Below are 16,208 nucleotides of genomic sequence, written 5' to 3' on the forward strand. Positions count from 1 at the left end.
CAAATTCAAGATTAATAGATCAATTATGGAGCTGTATAGTATTTTGCAGAGAAAAATTGAAAACCCTTCAGTTTTCTGCCAATCTCTTTACTCCTTTCTTTCTAAGGATCCAAAAATCAGATGCTGAAGCACGAGCAAGAAACACAGGATCTCAAACCACAAAAATTTAGCTGAAAATGCAATGAACTGTTCAAAAATCACCCACATTAACTTATTTTTACTCCTTCAGAGCTTCCTCTATTGAGAGAAAAGGAAGGACGTTTATAGCAAGATACTTCCCAATGCAAATTAGTGTAGTGTTATGCAAATTAGGACACTGTTATGCAAATAAGGGCACTGTCATGCAAATTAGGACACTGTCACACACTCTTCTATGACCTGGCAAAAGAACAACATTAGCTGGGCAAGAAAGGGTTTGTTTTAGCATAATGATTTTTCTCCATAACATTAAACACCAGCAGATAGTATCCTAAATTAAATTCTCATGCAACCAGTGGATTAGAGAATGGGGTAGGACGAAGTTTAGCTATTGCTAGTTCTAAGCTACTGATTTTGCTACAGCTATTTGCTCACACCAGAAATATGACACAGACAGATGTCCTCCAGCAAACCTGTCAGGCAGGCACAATTTAAGAGATTACATCCCAGCTATTCATTACCATCCCGATCAAGTTATCCTTTCCACAGTTCATACCCTGTAACCGACCATCTGATCCAGCTTACACAAGGCAGGTTCATCGAAAGCCACGTCCATCAGTGGCTCAAGCCAAGACAGTTGCCTTTACACTGGTGCACATGAAGACTTCTTTGGCGACCATTCCCATTAGCTGAGTTACAAAAGCCGAAATCTTCAGTTGGGGCAGAAAACAATTTTTTAAATTCTTCTTGCTAGTTTTGTTGATGTTTATCTGAAAAAAAGCTGTTTGGTCCTTCCTGAACATGACACCTACTTTGGAATATGGACTTTTTCCTCTCAAGAAGTGCATCAAATAATGTGCAGTCTGTATTTAGGCACTGTTCAGAAACAGAGTTTTATCCATTAGATTAGTATGTCTTTTATAAATAATCCCTTATAACGGGCCAATTACGGACTCAATAAACCATAACAACATCAGAGATTTTAAAGGAAACACATAAAAGAGATTTTTCTTTCCTTGAGTCCAGACATTAATTTCAACCATTATTAATCTACTTAAGTTCTCTTTTGGTTCTATGTTAAAAGTTTCTACTTAGCATACATGGAGGGAGGAAAAGCCACACATCTTTGAATACAGCTAAACCTATTCAGTTGCCTATTTGTGTAAACTAACAGTGAACATATTCATTATTACCTAGAAGATAATAGATTCAAATGCAGTTTTTCCTAACACAGGAAGTAAAAAAAACACAATGAGAAATAAAGAAAATGTATTTAAGTAATGTTAGACTCTTCCCCCTCCCATTTCCTCAAGAAGAGTTAAAATCTTAACATATTGATTTTTATATATTTTCTGTTTATCTGTTTTGTCCACTATAACTCTGCCAGTTGCCCCAGGCAATCAACAAAGCTATGCTTGTTCAGCCTTTGATCATCTCTGTGCTAGAAGATTAGCATATGCATACTCTCATCCTCCCCTTTATCCTGTTAATAAAGCTCCAAACTCCCTCTGCTGATGTTCAAGAAAGCAATCCACTCCAGAGCCCCCAAAGATTTGCCCCCATTCCCTCCTCTGCTCGGGACTCGGAATGCTAACTACTCTGCACGACTTGTGTAAGTGCTTATCCACTGGCCCTCTGAGGAGCAATTCTTACTTGTTTGATGCAGTCCACGTTTGACAGACGTTCCTGGATCAGATTGGCCCAAAGCGCGTTGGGAATTTTCTAAAGAAAGAACAAAAAAAAGGCTGAATATTCACAATTGAGTTCAAAAGGAATTTTACCATGCAGGCGTATTCCGGTTAAAGGTGAACTGAGATGTCTTCTTATAAATGAATAAATCAATCAATCTGTGCAAGTCCCAAGTCATTAACATAATATATCAGAGAGTTAATAAGGGCACAAACTCCAGTGTTAAAGGTAAGCTGAACACACAGCCTACATCCGTGCTTTTTGCACACTGACATGGAAGCGGTGCCAAGCTTTGCACACTAACACAACGGACATCAAACCTGCAAAGGGATCCACGAGAACATCTCACCCACAAGTTCTTCTTCCCATAAGTGTCTGACCGCTCCGGTTTCATCTGTCAGCAGCCTCGGCGTTAGTGATCCTAACAGCTACTGCGTGAGACGAGCAGAATCTCCAACAGAGCAAATTACAGAAATAATCTGATTTTCAGGAGGTTTGTTTCATAGTTTCAAGTAACTCTCTTTCACCATCCAGCAAGTTTATTTAAAATACGTTTTATGGTTAAAGTTGATTTTAATGTTAAAGTTAGTTTATTTTTAAACTCAGGACAGCGAAACAGGACTGGCACTGCATGTGCCAAGATTTTCAGAAGTGCTGTTGCTTTCTGTGACTATTACTTTGCCCATATGTAAAGATGTTTTGTAAGACAGTATTTGCTATCTGACAGAAGAACGAAGTTTCTCTACAGATTTAGCATCCCCCCCCTAATATTTCTGCCATGATTATCAGATTTCCTGATAAGAAATTAACAATACCCTTCCTTCCTTCTTGTAAGAATTTTCTTCACTATCTTGTTAATTTAGGCCTTCTTTTTATGCTGAGCTTGGTTAAACTCTATGTTAGCCAGTTTAACTTGAAAAAGTCTAGACCTTAGCCATTCCAGTTAGAGCAGCTGTTAATCATTTGACTAAATGCCTTGGCTTCATCTCATTCATTTTGTCACTATTGGTAAAATGAATGCTCAGAAAAAAATTCTGCAGTCAGATTCTCTACCACCCAAGCCAAAAAATTATCTTTCACTTTACCGTGTGAGCTTGATTCTTTGTTCCACACAGTTCCACATATTGTGGGTTCCAATCTCTTTTTCTAACCAAACTGTCTGAAGGGCATAAGGCTAAAAAAGGAGTATTTCTGTAGGTTTATGTTATAGTAAAGGATGCAGATGGATAAAACAAAAACGTGGCTGACCATGCAGGAAGATTTCATAACCATGTTCTTCATTAGATCATGAAACAATTTCACCAGGAGTGGTGGAAACGCGGCCAGACAAGTCACTTTAGAGTGGAGCAAGAGCTCCGGAACACACAAAAGTCACCGGTCCCCAGCTGGCTGTGGGACAGACTGGGTGGCCCAGCCAGGCAGTGGGTTTGCTTGTTTTACTTCTGCTGTCCCCAGTTCTTGGTGCCTTTCCTAATATCAGCCATTCATAAGGCAACATCCAAGCAGGTAAAAAATCGAAAGAAATCGCTGTGTTTCTTGAAAGTCAGCATGTCCCATAGGGTGGCACATTGGAGCCTCCCGCAGCCTCTCGGCTCGGTGGCTTTGAGTCTGTCACCTTGCAAAGGTGACACGCTGCTGCGGGGACAGCCAGCGGCTCGCTGCCCGCTTTGATGTGTCACGTCAAGGCGGGCAACCGACCGCCGGGGGTCCACTCTGCTCAGCCTTGCCAAGCCACTTGAAATCAAAATTAAACTAACTTATTTCAGTGCGGCGCTATTCTTAGTCCTCTCTTTTGAGCGGGGTTTATTGCATAAAAATGATCAAGACACACATGCGGGTATTTCGGTGGTTTAGTTCTGCTCTCTGCGGCTCCATTCTAGTCTCATCTACCGGTCAGTTTTCCTCCTACCGAGCAGTGGCTGATAAAACCCTTTACAATAGGTTGCTTGTAGAATGCTTAATTATTCAACTAGAAATCATTAAATCTGATACATATCAGATAGAACATTTACTATGTCTCTCTCATAAACACTCACAGGAATACATCATGAGCCTGGGAGATAGACCTGACACCTCCCAGAAATGTGCAATAATGGACAATGACACACGTACATTTGACAACTGCGGAACCGCATCTTATCCGAGGCCACCTGAGCCTGTTATTTCAGGGACGTCATACCTCACCTTAGATGCCTGTTCTACTCAGTTAATGTCAATGATCTTTTCACAAAACTGCTGCACTTTTTTTTTGGGGGGGAAGCACTTTCACTAGACATTTTTATTGGAAGTTTTGGATATATTTGTTCTGAAAACAGCTAGAAATGGAATACATTAGAACGCTGAACACGCATAGATAAGGATGCCTTGGGTTTGCCTCTCTTCTAGTATATTTCTTATTATATTTCTTATATGTTATATTACAGGGATATGCTGCAACTGTAAAGCAGTTTAAAGTCATTAAGCAGTACCCAAACACCTTAACTGCAATTTAGTATAGCGTTAAGAGCACACCCATCCCACAAGCCCACAATTACCACAGTTGTTTCAACTTCTTATTTTACCCAGTTAACAGGAAAAGTGAAACATGCAATAGCTCATCATTAGACTTCGCTACAGGAAAAACCTGAAGGTGCTTCCTATTAACATTATAATAACTAGAGATGAGGGAATAATTTGCAATGATTTATCCAAAAATGTAGCCTCTTTTTCCATTCATGGAATATTTATTGATAGCTCACAGTTCCTCAAATTTATTGAATATTCAAAAATATTTGACTTCTTTTTGGAATATTTTTACATGCAGAATGATCACATTTTGCTTTGAACAGTCAATATTTAAAATTCACTACCTGAGCTGTGCTCATTAGTAAGTGGCCAGGTGTGTGTTAGTGAATGATTGCATGTCCAACTTTAAAAATTGAGCTTCAGAGAATAAACTCATATTTTAAATACACCTTCCATGCATTCCTGTGCCAGGAAATCTTAAATGCTTTAATGTTCACTGGAAGCAAACACAAGAGATGAAAGCTTGGCTAAAGATAAGTAAAATATGTGAACAAACATTTGCAGACCTTTTTGCAGCATTTGCCCAGATCTAGTAACATTGATCTACTGACCCAAAAATGAACGACCTTTGGCACTGGGGTTAATTTAACCACAGTAACCTTATACACCTGAAAAGTTCCTCTAACAACATTAAATTGCGTTATATGATCTTCACACCAAGCTTTGAAAAACACAGCCTTAGCTCCTGCTTTTCCTCTTTCCATTTATTAAATTGCATTGCCCAGGACTGCAACTTTTGAATGCCCTGGATGTGTCCAAGCCAGTACAAACAGCTATTGTTCTGTTCATGAAGAGACATCCAAACCCCGACAGCGCTAACGGATGTTGCGGATACTGGAGGAGTCAAGTTTAGCGCTTGTTTCAGCAGAACCAGGGCTCAGTTACGGCACCAGCAGATTGAGCCAGCAGACATGAGTCAGTAAGGGAAGATACAGCTCTTGAGATGACAATTTTAGCGGGGAAAAATTTAATGAAATATAACAAGGGGAAATGTAGAGTCTTGCATCTGGGCAGGAACAACCCCAGGTTCCAGTACAGGTTGGGGAATGACCTATTAGAGAGCAGTGTAGGGGAAAGGGACCTGGGGGTCCTGGTGGACAGCAGGATGACCATGAGCCAGCACTGTGCCCTTGTGGCCAAGAAGGCCAATGGCATCCTGGGGTGTATTAGAAGGGGGGTGGTTAGTAGGTCCAGAGAGGTTCTCCTTCCCCTCTACTCTGCCCTGGTGAGACCTCATCTGGAATATTGTGTCCAGTTCTGGGCCCCTCAGTTCAAGAAGGACAGGGAACTGCTGGAGAGAGTCCAGCGCAGGGCCACGAAGATGATTAAGGGAGTGGAGCATCTCCCTTATGAGGAAAGGCTGAGGGAGCTGGGTCTCTTTAGCTTGGAGAAGAGGAGACTGAGGGGTGACCTCATTAATGTTTATAAATATATAAAGGGTGGGTGTCACGAGGATGGAGCTAGGCTCTTCTCGGTGACAACCAACAGTAAGACAAGGGGTAATGGGTTCAAGCTGGAACACAAGAGGTTCCACTTAAATGTGAGAAGAAACTTCTTCTCAGTGAGGGTGACAGAGCACTGGAACGGGCTGCCCAGGGGGGTTGTGGATTCTCCTTCTCTGGAGACATTCAAAACCCGCCTGGACGCCTTCCTGTGTAACCTCACCTAAGTTTTCCTGCTCTGGCAGGGGGATTGGACTAGATGATCTTTTGAGGTCCCTTCCAATCCCTAACATTCTGTGATTCTGTGATTCTGTGAATTTTAAGTCATTGTAAAGCTTGCATTGATTTAGATGAAGCAAGGAGTTCCCTCCTCATTTTAGGAGTTACACTTGAAGAATCAAACTCATGTAAAAGAACCAAATAGATGATTTACTGAAAATGTTCTCCTAGCATCTATCATCTCAAAAACAAAGGCAAACTGCACAGCACTAAACCACCACCAGATTCTGCTCTTCGGGTGCTCCTAACTACCTGATTAGCCTTGACATTTTTGACTTTCATCTTCCACACCATCCATCTTTTTAAATCAAGTAAGCCCAAAAGGACACCCTTGAAAGTGCATCTGTATGGTCTGGAATATGTTAATAATTACAGTAATTAAACCAAAGGGAATTTTTGTTTTAAATTCTCCCCCTCTAAGTTGAAATTTATGAATCTAGCAAAACAATCTTTAATAATTAGAATGAAGATTTCAAAGCACACATTCTCAATAAGAATTATTTTCTATCATCCCAGCCAAAGCAAATCTTTCTGCCAGTAAGTTCAGTGAGTTCAATGAGCTCTTTCCTCTCAGATCTTTAAGTATTTTACTTGAGGCATCTACAAACTTCATTTACTAATTCAGTATAAAATAAACACTACCCTATATTCAGCTTAGTTTACTAAGAAAAAAAAAAATCTACGTATCATGTCATCTACCATCTCAGCAAATTCTGAATCTGTTGATCAATTTCAGTCAGATTTAGTGGGAATATAGAATTCTCACAGATAGGAAATGTCTTCGATTTTATTAAAATAGGTGACCAGGGAGAAAAGAAACACTCAAATTAGAGGACTTGCTAGAGAGAGTCACAGAAAATCAGACTTCTTTCGTTCTATTACTTGTGGAACACCTTGATGTCTGGAGAAACGAATCAGCTAAAAGAGCAGGAATCAGCAGCAGAGATGCTTCTGTGAATGCAGGATATTATTTCAACATATTTTTCCAATCTACTTGTCACTAGCCTTTAATAACAAAACAAATACAACTAATCCTGTGAGTCATGACATCTGGAAAAAATGTTCTTTGGCCCAACTCCTTTGAACTTTAGTTAGCAGGCCCACAATGACGCATGAATCGATTTAAAAACCTGTCTGGAGCAAACCAGGTACTCAGAGTTGGGCAGAGTGTATCAACCCAAGAACTGAATGATGTTCTGATGCCTCAGCTGGAGAGCTTTGAGGGTTTTCAATAACTGACTGGATTGTCATACTCCTTTGGAGTTAATGCACCAAGTAAGTTATTTGTGTCATGCTACAGAGAAATCAAACATGCACAACTAAGTAGCTCTGTCAGATAGAAAAAAAAAGTTCTTTGTGTACATATTTTCCAGAGCATTTTGTACCAAAGGAGACCTCAGAGATAAACGCTTATTTTATTGAGATCCTCAAACACGCTGAAATAGAAGATGCTTGGGCTTATGATATAATGAACCATTTTTTGTGTTGTGCATACCTGCCCTTCTCTCAATTCTGTTGCTCATGTCTAAGGTCAATATTTTCAAGACCTCCGTTACTTCACACTGCCGCCCTCTCCCGCACCTATTCTATGCCCTGATACATTTTTATCTTTGTTCATCTCTTCTTATCTAGCAGAAGTTATCCTTCTCTAAAAGACCCTGTACCTACATATACACAAACCAATGCACAAACCACTATAGATATAAGAACATTTACTCTGATCTGTTCAATTTATAGCAGTGGAAATCATGGGAATGCCATAAAATTCCTCTTCTGTGACACGGGAACTGCTATTATTATACTCTCTTACACACCTGTTTTCTTTCTTTATATGCCTTTGCTTCCTTTGTCAGCGCTAATGTTTCCTTGAATAACAAAGTCTCCTGAGAGATACGTATGGCATCCAAATGTTTACAAAGCCACATTGCCTGAGGGAAGAAGAAAAAAAAAATACAGGTTGAAATATCTAGAAAGAAAATGAAGCATTTTTTCAGAAGACTGCAGAAAGACAGAGTGTTTTCCTAGCCTTCCATTTAAGCAAACAGACTACATGTGTAACTTTAAGCAGTTTGTTGTAAAGATGTTCAAGAATCTACAGCTTTGAATAAGGGCTTTTTCATCTACTGTACTACAACACAGATTTTAAAGAAGAAAGCGTTCTTCCTAGCATGCCCACAGCACCATCATCTGCAAAACTTCTGTGGTTCAAATAAAACTTTGAGACGTTCAAATAAAACTTGGACATTTTCGATTAAGCAGTACCAGTGGACATGACAGACAACTGACCATGTAAATTAAGCAATCCACAACATGGGAATACCACAAATGTGTAACTGCAGTACTCCTCCCAGCTTAATTAGTCCTGCTAAAAAGCTGGGAAAACACGGGAGGAAAAATTCTGTCGCGGTATCACTACCAGTACCTGAGCGAGTTCTCACAGAGCTCACGCGAACATTTCCATGTAACCTGCAGTGTAATATACGGGCGTATCCCTTGGAAAGCCACCCTTCCACTGGTCTTGTGCTCTTCTATCACTTAGATAATTCCAAAAGTTCTTACCCCAGAATAACATTTTCACAAGTGCTGAGTTCAACAGAAAGTACAAAGGTAACGGACAGTATTTATAACACTGAAGGCAGCACACTTACAACTGTCGTTTTGCCAGAAGCAGATGGACCAAGTACACAAATTCTTGGAGCTACGAAACAAGAATATGTGAATGTAGAGATGCAGAATAGCAAAAATCCCAGTTTCCCACTGTTGAATTGCGTAATACGAAAGTGTTCACAATGAAACAACTACTTCCGTTGGAAATCTGCCTGAATGGAGACTCCAGGACTGGGCTCCACCGGGGAAAAGAAAAAAAGAGGAAACACTAAGACGGTGCCAGCTGGGCCTTCCTTTAATCTCCATCATCAATGAGATTAATACTCTCACTAAATATGCCACTTAAGCACATATATACATGTATCTATATACATCTCAATCAATTTAAACACACAGATAGGTTAGTGGGTGAACCAGAGCACAAGATATGAACATTTGAGTTTGCCTTTTATTCCCAAATCATTGATCTAGACTTATCACATTTTGTGATGAAAAACACAGTTTAGCTTGTACATGCAGGACAAGACTATTTAAAAGTGATTATTATCGTAATCATAGAATGGTTGAAGTTGGATGAGACTTCATTTAGATCGTCCCTTCTCTCATTTCCCTTACACAGTCTGGTAGTAAAAATAGACTTACTTTGGCAAAGCTTTTGGCTCTCATCACAAAAAAATACAACTTCACTTTTTAGTTTCACCTAAATAGGTTGTGTCAGGGTTCAGAGATTTAAACACTGCAAAATTAAGCACATTCTACCCTTTTTGACCTTCAGTTTTTCTAGTCATCATTAAAAGTAATTTTCTTCATATCCGTATCTCGTATTTCTCTGCTGCATGTCCCTCTCCTTTCCAGAGGGGCAAGGTGGGAAAAAAACTGCATCCCAGTTCTGGGGAATTCTGAATCTAATGCACACAGACAACACAACAGCCATTCCTGTTGCGAGCTTCATTGGGAATGAATCAGAAGCCAGACAAACAAGGGAAAATGGAGTAACTCTCAGGAAAGTATTGGGGATTTTTTCCATGAACACACCTTGAGCTGCAATTCCTCGAGCTGTCATTTTATATTAACATCTTTGATGTTTTTTTTTTTTTCCCCTATACCTTGGGAAAAAAAGACCCAAAGCAGCCTGTATACAGAAGGGACTGATGAGGATTTACTGGGAACACAGGTGAAAACAGAGGAAGGATCTACTCACCCAAAAACCTCTCTAGCTCTTGATAACGAAGGGAGATACAGAGTCTGATGGCAGCAGACAGGGAAGGATGTGAAATGTATTTTTATGAGCCCTTCCATGCACTTAACAGTTATTGGGCAGGTGCAATTTTTAAACATACATGAAACCCAAATTACAGATTCATCTTTACAAAGTTATCTGACTTGGAAGGTTTAAGAAAAACTCCCCCCTTATTGGTTCTTGCAAGTGCAACAGAACTAGTACACAATGTAGAAAAATACTTTAAAAGGATACATCAGCTGTTTTTATCACCTAATTTCTTTCAAATGTAATGTGATTAAATCCTAGGGTTTTTTTTTTTAATCTAACACCTTGAAACTCCAGCCCGGTACTTAGGAATTATTTATAAACAGCGTCATAAAAGAGTGCTCGGGTGCCAACACTAATCAACTTCTTCAAACCACTTCAAAGAAAATCAAAAAACCTTTCCATCCACAGATCCTTTTGAGGTTTAACTAGGAGCATGATTTAAAATTCACAAGAAAACCCTTAGGTATTGAAGCTTTAATACACAGCTTTCTTGGACAAACGTTTGATAAAAAACGAAACATACCATTATATACACCATATCATGCTTTAATATTGCCCAGGGCTACTGTAAATGCTCACTTTGTACTAAATCTGGTTTTCTCTCTGCTTAGTGGCTGGCAGCAGATGGGGCAGCGTAATTCACTGATTTACTCATTTGCACACTTGTAAGACTCCTCTAAAGCATTTTCCCTAAACATATGACACAAGGGCACAACCAGGACACCACTGTGTGTCACGTTTAACCCCCTCCCATCAGCAAATATCAGTATTTAATACTGGAGGGCTGAACCAGCAGCTCAATGAAGTCGGAAAAATCTAGAAAATGCCTTTTTCTTCAGTAACTTATCACATTTCATTCCGTGTTTAGTCTTGATGGCACGTTACAGGATTTATTCTTCCAAGTAAAGCAAGTTTTAACATTCAACAGTGATTTTAGTAATAACAAAATTAATCCTGGTGTAACACACACAAAAAAAAGCTGGACACACTGAGTTCCATTTAAGACCAAAAGATTCCATGATTAATATTAATGCGACAAAATTTGCTTAACTTGTAAGGGAAATCCTTTGTCAAACAGGAAAAGCACATAGTATAAAACATGATGAACATTCTTGCAGAACTTTTCCACATTCTTCAGAGGTTTGGCTCTAAAGGAAGAACTCCCAGAAATGCCACTTTGATCCTGAAAGCTTTTCTCATTAGCACAAACCAAGATACAATGTAGAAAACTATCATCTTTGTGTATGAAAGAATTATCAGTCTTCATATGTTTAAGGTTTTTAGAAGGAACACAGGAAAGAACAATATTTCAGAGCATGAGGACAAACATGTAGCTGCACATTTCGCCTCCGAGATTTTCAAGACAGTTGTAAGCTACAATCATCATTAGATTTGTTTATATTTTTAAGAGTACTTTAGACGCTATTATTAATTAAAAAGGTGTTCTAACTTCACACCTGGGATAGATGCAACGCTTCTTTTCCACACATCTCTGTTTGAAATTTCCTCTAGGGCTAAAACTGTCTAGCAAGGCAAGATCATGAAAATTCATCACTTTACTGATGGCTCTAATAAGGTTTTTTTTTTCTTCTAAATAGTCAGCACCTTCTGCCATGATCAAAAAAAAAAAAATCAACTCTGCTACAGATTTCTGTTACATTATTTTCCATATAATTTATTCTTAAAACAACATTTAGGCTTTAATTTTAATTGGAGTTCCTTTCCTAATAGTTTTTTCCAGACCAAAAGCAGACGCATTTTTCCTTTGACAAACAACTGCTGTAGTTCTACCTTTAGCCTCTAAGTACTGAAGTCACGAAATGGAAACCTGCCTAATTCTGTTCAAATAATACTGAGGGGTTTAAGGGCAAATGTTAGCTCAATGTGAAGAAATTTTATCAGCACTCTATCAAACTGCATTAAATTCTTCCACATATTTTCCATGGCTCTATAAAGCAGATTGATTACTCATGCTGCCTGCATCAGAAAAGGCTGGACACAATTTGCAGGATTTGATTTTTTTTTTCCCCCTCATATTTAGCAGCATTTCAATCAACATCCATCTGATCACCACCACTAAGAGCTCACGGCATCTCTAGTGATAATGATTTTCATTGATGCTGCAGCAGAAATTTCATAATGGTTTACTGTGGTTTTAAAGAAACATCAAAGCACCGTGACACCAGCTACCCCTGACAGCTCACGCGGAACAAAAATTATAGTTCAGTTGTGCATATCCAAATAGAATCTGCCTAAGGGTGAACAGTTTGTAAATCAAATAATTTGATTGAGCCTACATGCTTTTATTGTGGAGAATACAGACTTCCCATTCAATTTGCGGGGTTTTGTTAGACACACAAGCTCCCTGTTCCTGCAGCCGAGATGCCACTGAGCACTGGAACTCATTAACAGCAGCGAGTAACAAACTAATCAAAAACCAGAGAATCTGCCAGCCCAGGTAGAATAGGAAACCAAATTTACACCTGACAAAAGGAGTAATTAGCGAGCTTAAAGACAACAGGAAATATCAGATGGGGCACAGAACACATTAATAATTGATACACTAGAACTCTTTGTTATTCCCTTAGAGGGTTTCATTGTTATAACTGTTAAAGTGCATTTTTTATTAGATTACCCACTAAAAAAAGAAATTAAAAGCATCTTACCTATAACTATTCCAAAATGCTCACCTTTTCCCTTTTTATCCCCCCCCTCAAGACACAGTCTGAAAAGTTTTATCCATCATCTGCCAACTGAAGCGCAGCTTTAAACAGCTGTTTACAAATAAGGAATTGAACGATTTATGGTGTCTCAGTTTTCACTTACCATCATCGTTGTTTTGCTTTAAATGGTCTATCAGAAACTGAATGGGATCATCTGGCTTATGAATTAATAGTTCTTCAACCATGTTCTGAAAATAAATAGGACAAAGTCAGAGGAAAATTTAAGGTAGCTATGCAGTCATGATATATTGTATTTTTACAGCAATGCTACAATGAGGATCTTGAAGGGTTTATAAATGTCTGTTTATTTTCTCAAGGCCTCTTTCGCAGACAAAATTGAGAATAAGAAACCTATTTTAAATGCTGAAAAACTAAACTAAAGCATGGTCAGAAAACTGCCAATTAAAAAAACCCTCACCCTATATGCTTTGGCTTATTTGTGGCACATACGGACACCAGAAAGGTTTGGCTTGAGCAGTTGGTGTCGATAACGGTTGCGGCAGCACTGACATAAAAACCATACGAGGAGTTTCAAAACCAGAGTGAAGTTCGATTAGTATCTGCAGGGCAAGTTAAACCCTCTCGACCACGTTCCCACAAGTTTCCGACCAGCCAAGGGAACTGCAGAAAACACAAAACCAACAACCAAAGCCACAAAAGCAGCACATCTCACTTTTAGGACTGTACTAGGCTTCCTCCTACATGAAAAATAAGGGACGGGGGGGAAAGGCTTAGAGAATTTCCTTGAATGTCTATTTGGAAGCACGTTTTAATCTGAAATGTTTGATTATTTTCCACACATCTCTGTCAGGGTCTCATGTCAGCTCCCACCGACAGCCGTGGGGATCTCGTGCTGATTTACAGGCAGAGGAAGGACCGACACTGAGAAACACTCCACCGATTTTCTTACGAGACACTTCAGCACAGCCCAAAATTCTGCAATGAAAACTAAACATCAAACAGCAACTAATGTTCTGACTTAGATTATCTACTAAAATGCTCGCACTGGAACAGGACATCTTTTCCTAAAAATCAGCCATAACACTAATATTCGCAAGTAAATTCCCTAAAGTCTGTATATTCCATTAAATTTTATACTCTAACCAACTGAATGTCTTTTATTGGTGTGGTCTGTTTTCCTTTTCTGCTTTATCCGCTTCATTAGAATAATTAACACACTCAGTTTTGTTTATAAACTGTTTCACATTGCAGTTCTGTGCTTAAAGGTCTGAATAACACAGAGCATGAAGTATGAAATTTGTATTTTTACTGGAAGTTAATGTAAAAATTATTACTTTCCAGCAACATTTATTTAAACTAAGAAATCAGAATTTGGCAGGACAATTATCAGAAGCTTGAAAAATAACAAACCTAGAATATTTGGTCTTATTACAACGCAAAATTGTTCAGGCTGACACTGATTGATGCTTTCACTGTTTCATTCTCAAATCCTACCAGCACTTACACACGCGCTTCATTTTATCAGTTTAATTTTACACCAGCAGTTCTGTTAATCTCTGGGGGAGGTTCATGGTTTGGGTCTCACGTTTTAGGTTTCACATTTTGGGTTTCGTAAACATTTCAAGCTGAGGACAATAATTTCAAGCTGTGTTTGTTTGCACCATTATGTTGTTACAACATAAGGGAAGCACGAAAAGAAAACAACCCTCTGAGTAAACCCCACAAGCAGTTTATGTAACGTGAGCTCCTGCAGCTGCATTCAATGCCTCGTGGCATTCAAAATACGGTATTCCCATTAAAAAAACCCCACAAATATTATGCCACACTGGTGATACTAAATGGCCTTGAAGTTACATGAAAAAGAGGAGAAAAAAATAAAAAGGAAAAAAAGTATTTTTGTGTTTTCCGGTGAGATTTGAAGAAGTTAAAAGGCCTTATGGCACAGAAAGCAGAGTAACGAGTTAGTACACAGGAGGAGTCTCTCTAACAGGTTCTCACATCCGAACGGCACCAGAATATTTAGTCCCTCACACAAACCGCCCCCTGCTCCACAAAAGGGCTTTTTCCAAACTTACACAACAAAACGCGCCTTTCTCTAAGGCAGGGAAACCCATCTTGCTATTTACTGAATCACCACGCTGTTAGAAGCGCACTTCGGTTTATTTCTGACACACGCCCCCACAGAAACGCCCCGACAGCAGCAGGAGGAACAATTTGAAGCGGCTGATGCCGATACCGGGGCTGCCCGCGCCCGGTCCCGGCGGAACCGCCAGCCCGGGGCTCCCACTTTCGGTTTGTTCCTCCCTCCTCCTCCTCCTCCCTGTCCGGCCCAGCCCGGACTCACCACCTTCCTTCCGCAAAAACTGACGCGCATGAACCCTTGCAAGCGCCAGGCTATTATTAAAATAAATTAACTAATTAAGAGAGCGCTGTGCCGGCGCGCGTTCCCTCAGACACCCGCCCGCGCGTTTCAGCAGGAGCCCGGTACCGGCTGCGGGGGGAACGGCCGCGTCGCTTCTCCCCCGGGAACCTTCCCCATGGCCGGGCCTGGCTCGGGGCTCCCCCCGGGAGGAAACCGGAGCCGCCCGGGGCCGGGTCACGGGTGCCCCTCACCGCCACCCCCGCGCTCCGGAGGGCTCGGTGGGGACTCCCCGCGGTGCTCCCGGGGCGGGCGCGGCCCGTTCACCTGCAGGAGCCGGAACAGCTCCCGCTCCTCCGCGTAGGCGCCCACCGGCGGCGGCCACGGCCGGGCGGGGGCGTCCATGGCCGCCCCAGCAACCAGCTCCGCCGCGTTGCGTTGCTAAGGAGTGCGTCACCACCCCGCGACGCGGCGAGGCCCCGCCCCACTCAGCGCCGCGGGGCGGGGCGCGACCGCCGCCTCGGTCACGGCAACCGGGGAGTCGGCGTCATCGAACGGCGACGCGCCCCACCCCGGGGGGTTGCTAGGAGACGGCGGCGCGGTTGCCGGGGTGACGGCGGCGCGGCGGGAGAGGCCGCGGGGGAGCCCGCTCAGCCCGCTCAGCCGCTGCCGCTCCCGCCGCTCTCGCCGCGGCTGCCGCCCCTGCCCGCCCGCCGGTAGGAGCCGCAGGGCTCGCTGGGCTGCCGGGGGCGGGCGGGAGCGAAGGGACGAGGCCCCGGGAAGCAGGACGGGGCCTGGGGGGCCGGCGGGTCTCCGGCGGGGGGTGGAGGCTGCGGGCGGGGCTGCCCCGGAGCACGAGGTCAAAGCGGGGAAAAAACAGCCCCTGGGGCGGGCAGGGGTGCGGTTAACCACGGCCCCGGGCCCCCCCGGCTCCTCCAGCCGCCTTCGTTGAGTGTCGGAGTTGTGAAGCCGCTTGGGCAATGGTTTTACACGGGATAAGAGAAGCCATCGCTCCCCTCGGGCCTTCCGCCGCGCTGCGTTTGATGCATCGCCACATTATGTTTACAACAGACCCACTAGGGTTTATGGCATCTGATTGTCAGTGCTCCCCGCTGGGTTCTCTGCCTCTTTTTGCAGCATCATTACAACCTCATTGACTTGCTGTTTGGGGCCCT

At 41.8% G+C, this 16,208-nt stretch overlaps 1 protein-coding gene across 1 annotated transcript in view; it reads right to left on the reverse strand.

The window, feature by feature from the left end:
* Window positions 1-15,447, reverse strand: part of AK8 (adenylate kinase 8) — a 63,438-nt gene extending 47,991 nt beyond the window's left edge. Inside the window, exons 1-5 of the mRNA XM_065648703.1 lie at window positions 15,361-15,447; window positions 12,817-12,901; window positions 8,762-8,811; window positions 7,928-8,041; window positions 1,792-1,860 (exon numbers count right to left, since the gene is read on the reverse strand). Coding sequence (XP_065504775.1) covers window positions 1,792-1,860; window positions 7,928-8,041; window positions 8,762-8,811; window positions 12,817-12,901; window positions 15,361-15,438 — 396 coding nt within the window. The 5' untranslated portion in view covers window positions 15,439-15,447. The remainder of the gene's footprint in view (window positions 1-1,791; window positions 1,861-7,927; window positions 8,042-8,761; window positions 8,812-12,816; window positions 12,902-15,360) is intronic.
* Between the last annotated feature and the right edge of the window lie 761 nt (window positions 15,448-16,208).

Source organism: Caloenas nicobarica, chromosome 19 (assembly GCF_036013445.1).
Source record: "Caloenas nicobarica isolate bCalNic1 chromosome 19, bCalNic1.hap1, whole genome shotgun sequence".
NCBI lineage: Eukaryota > Metazoa > Chordata > Aves > Columbiformes > Columbidae > Caloenas > Caloenas nicobarica.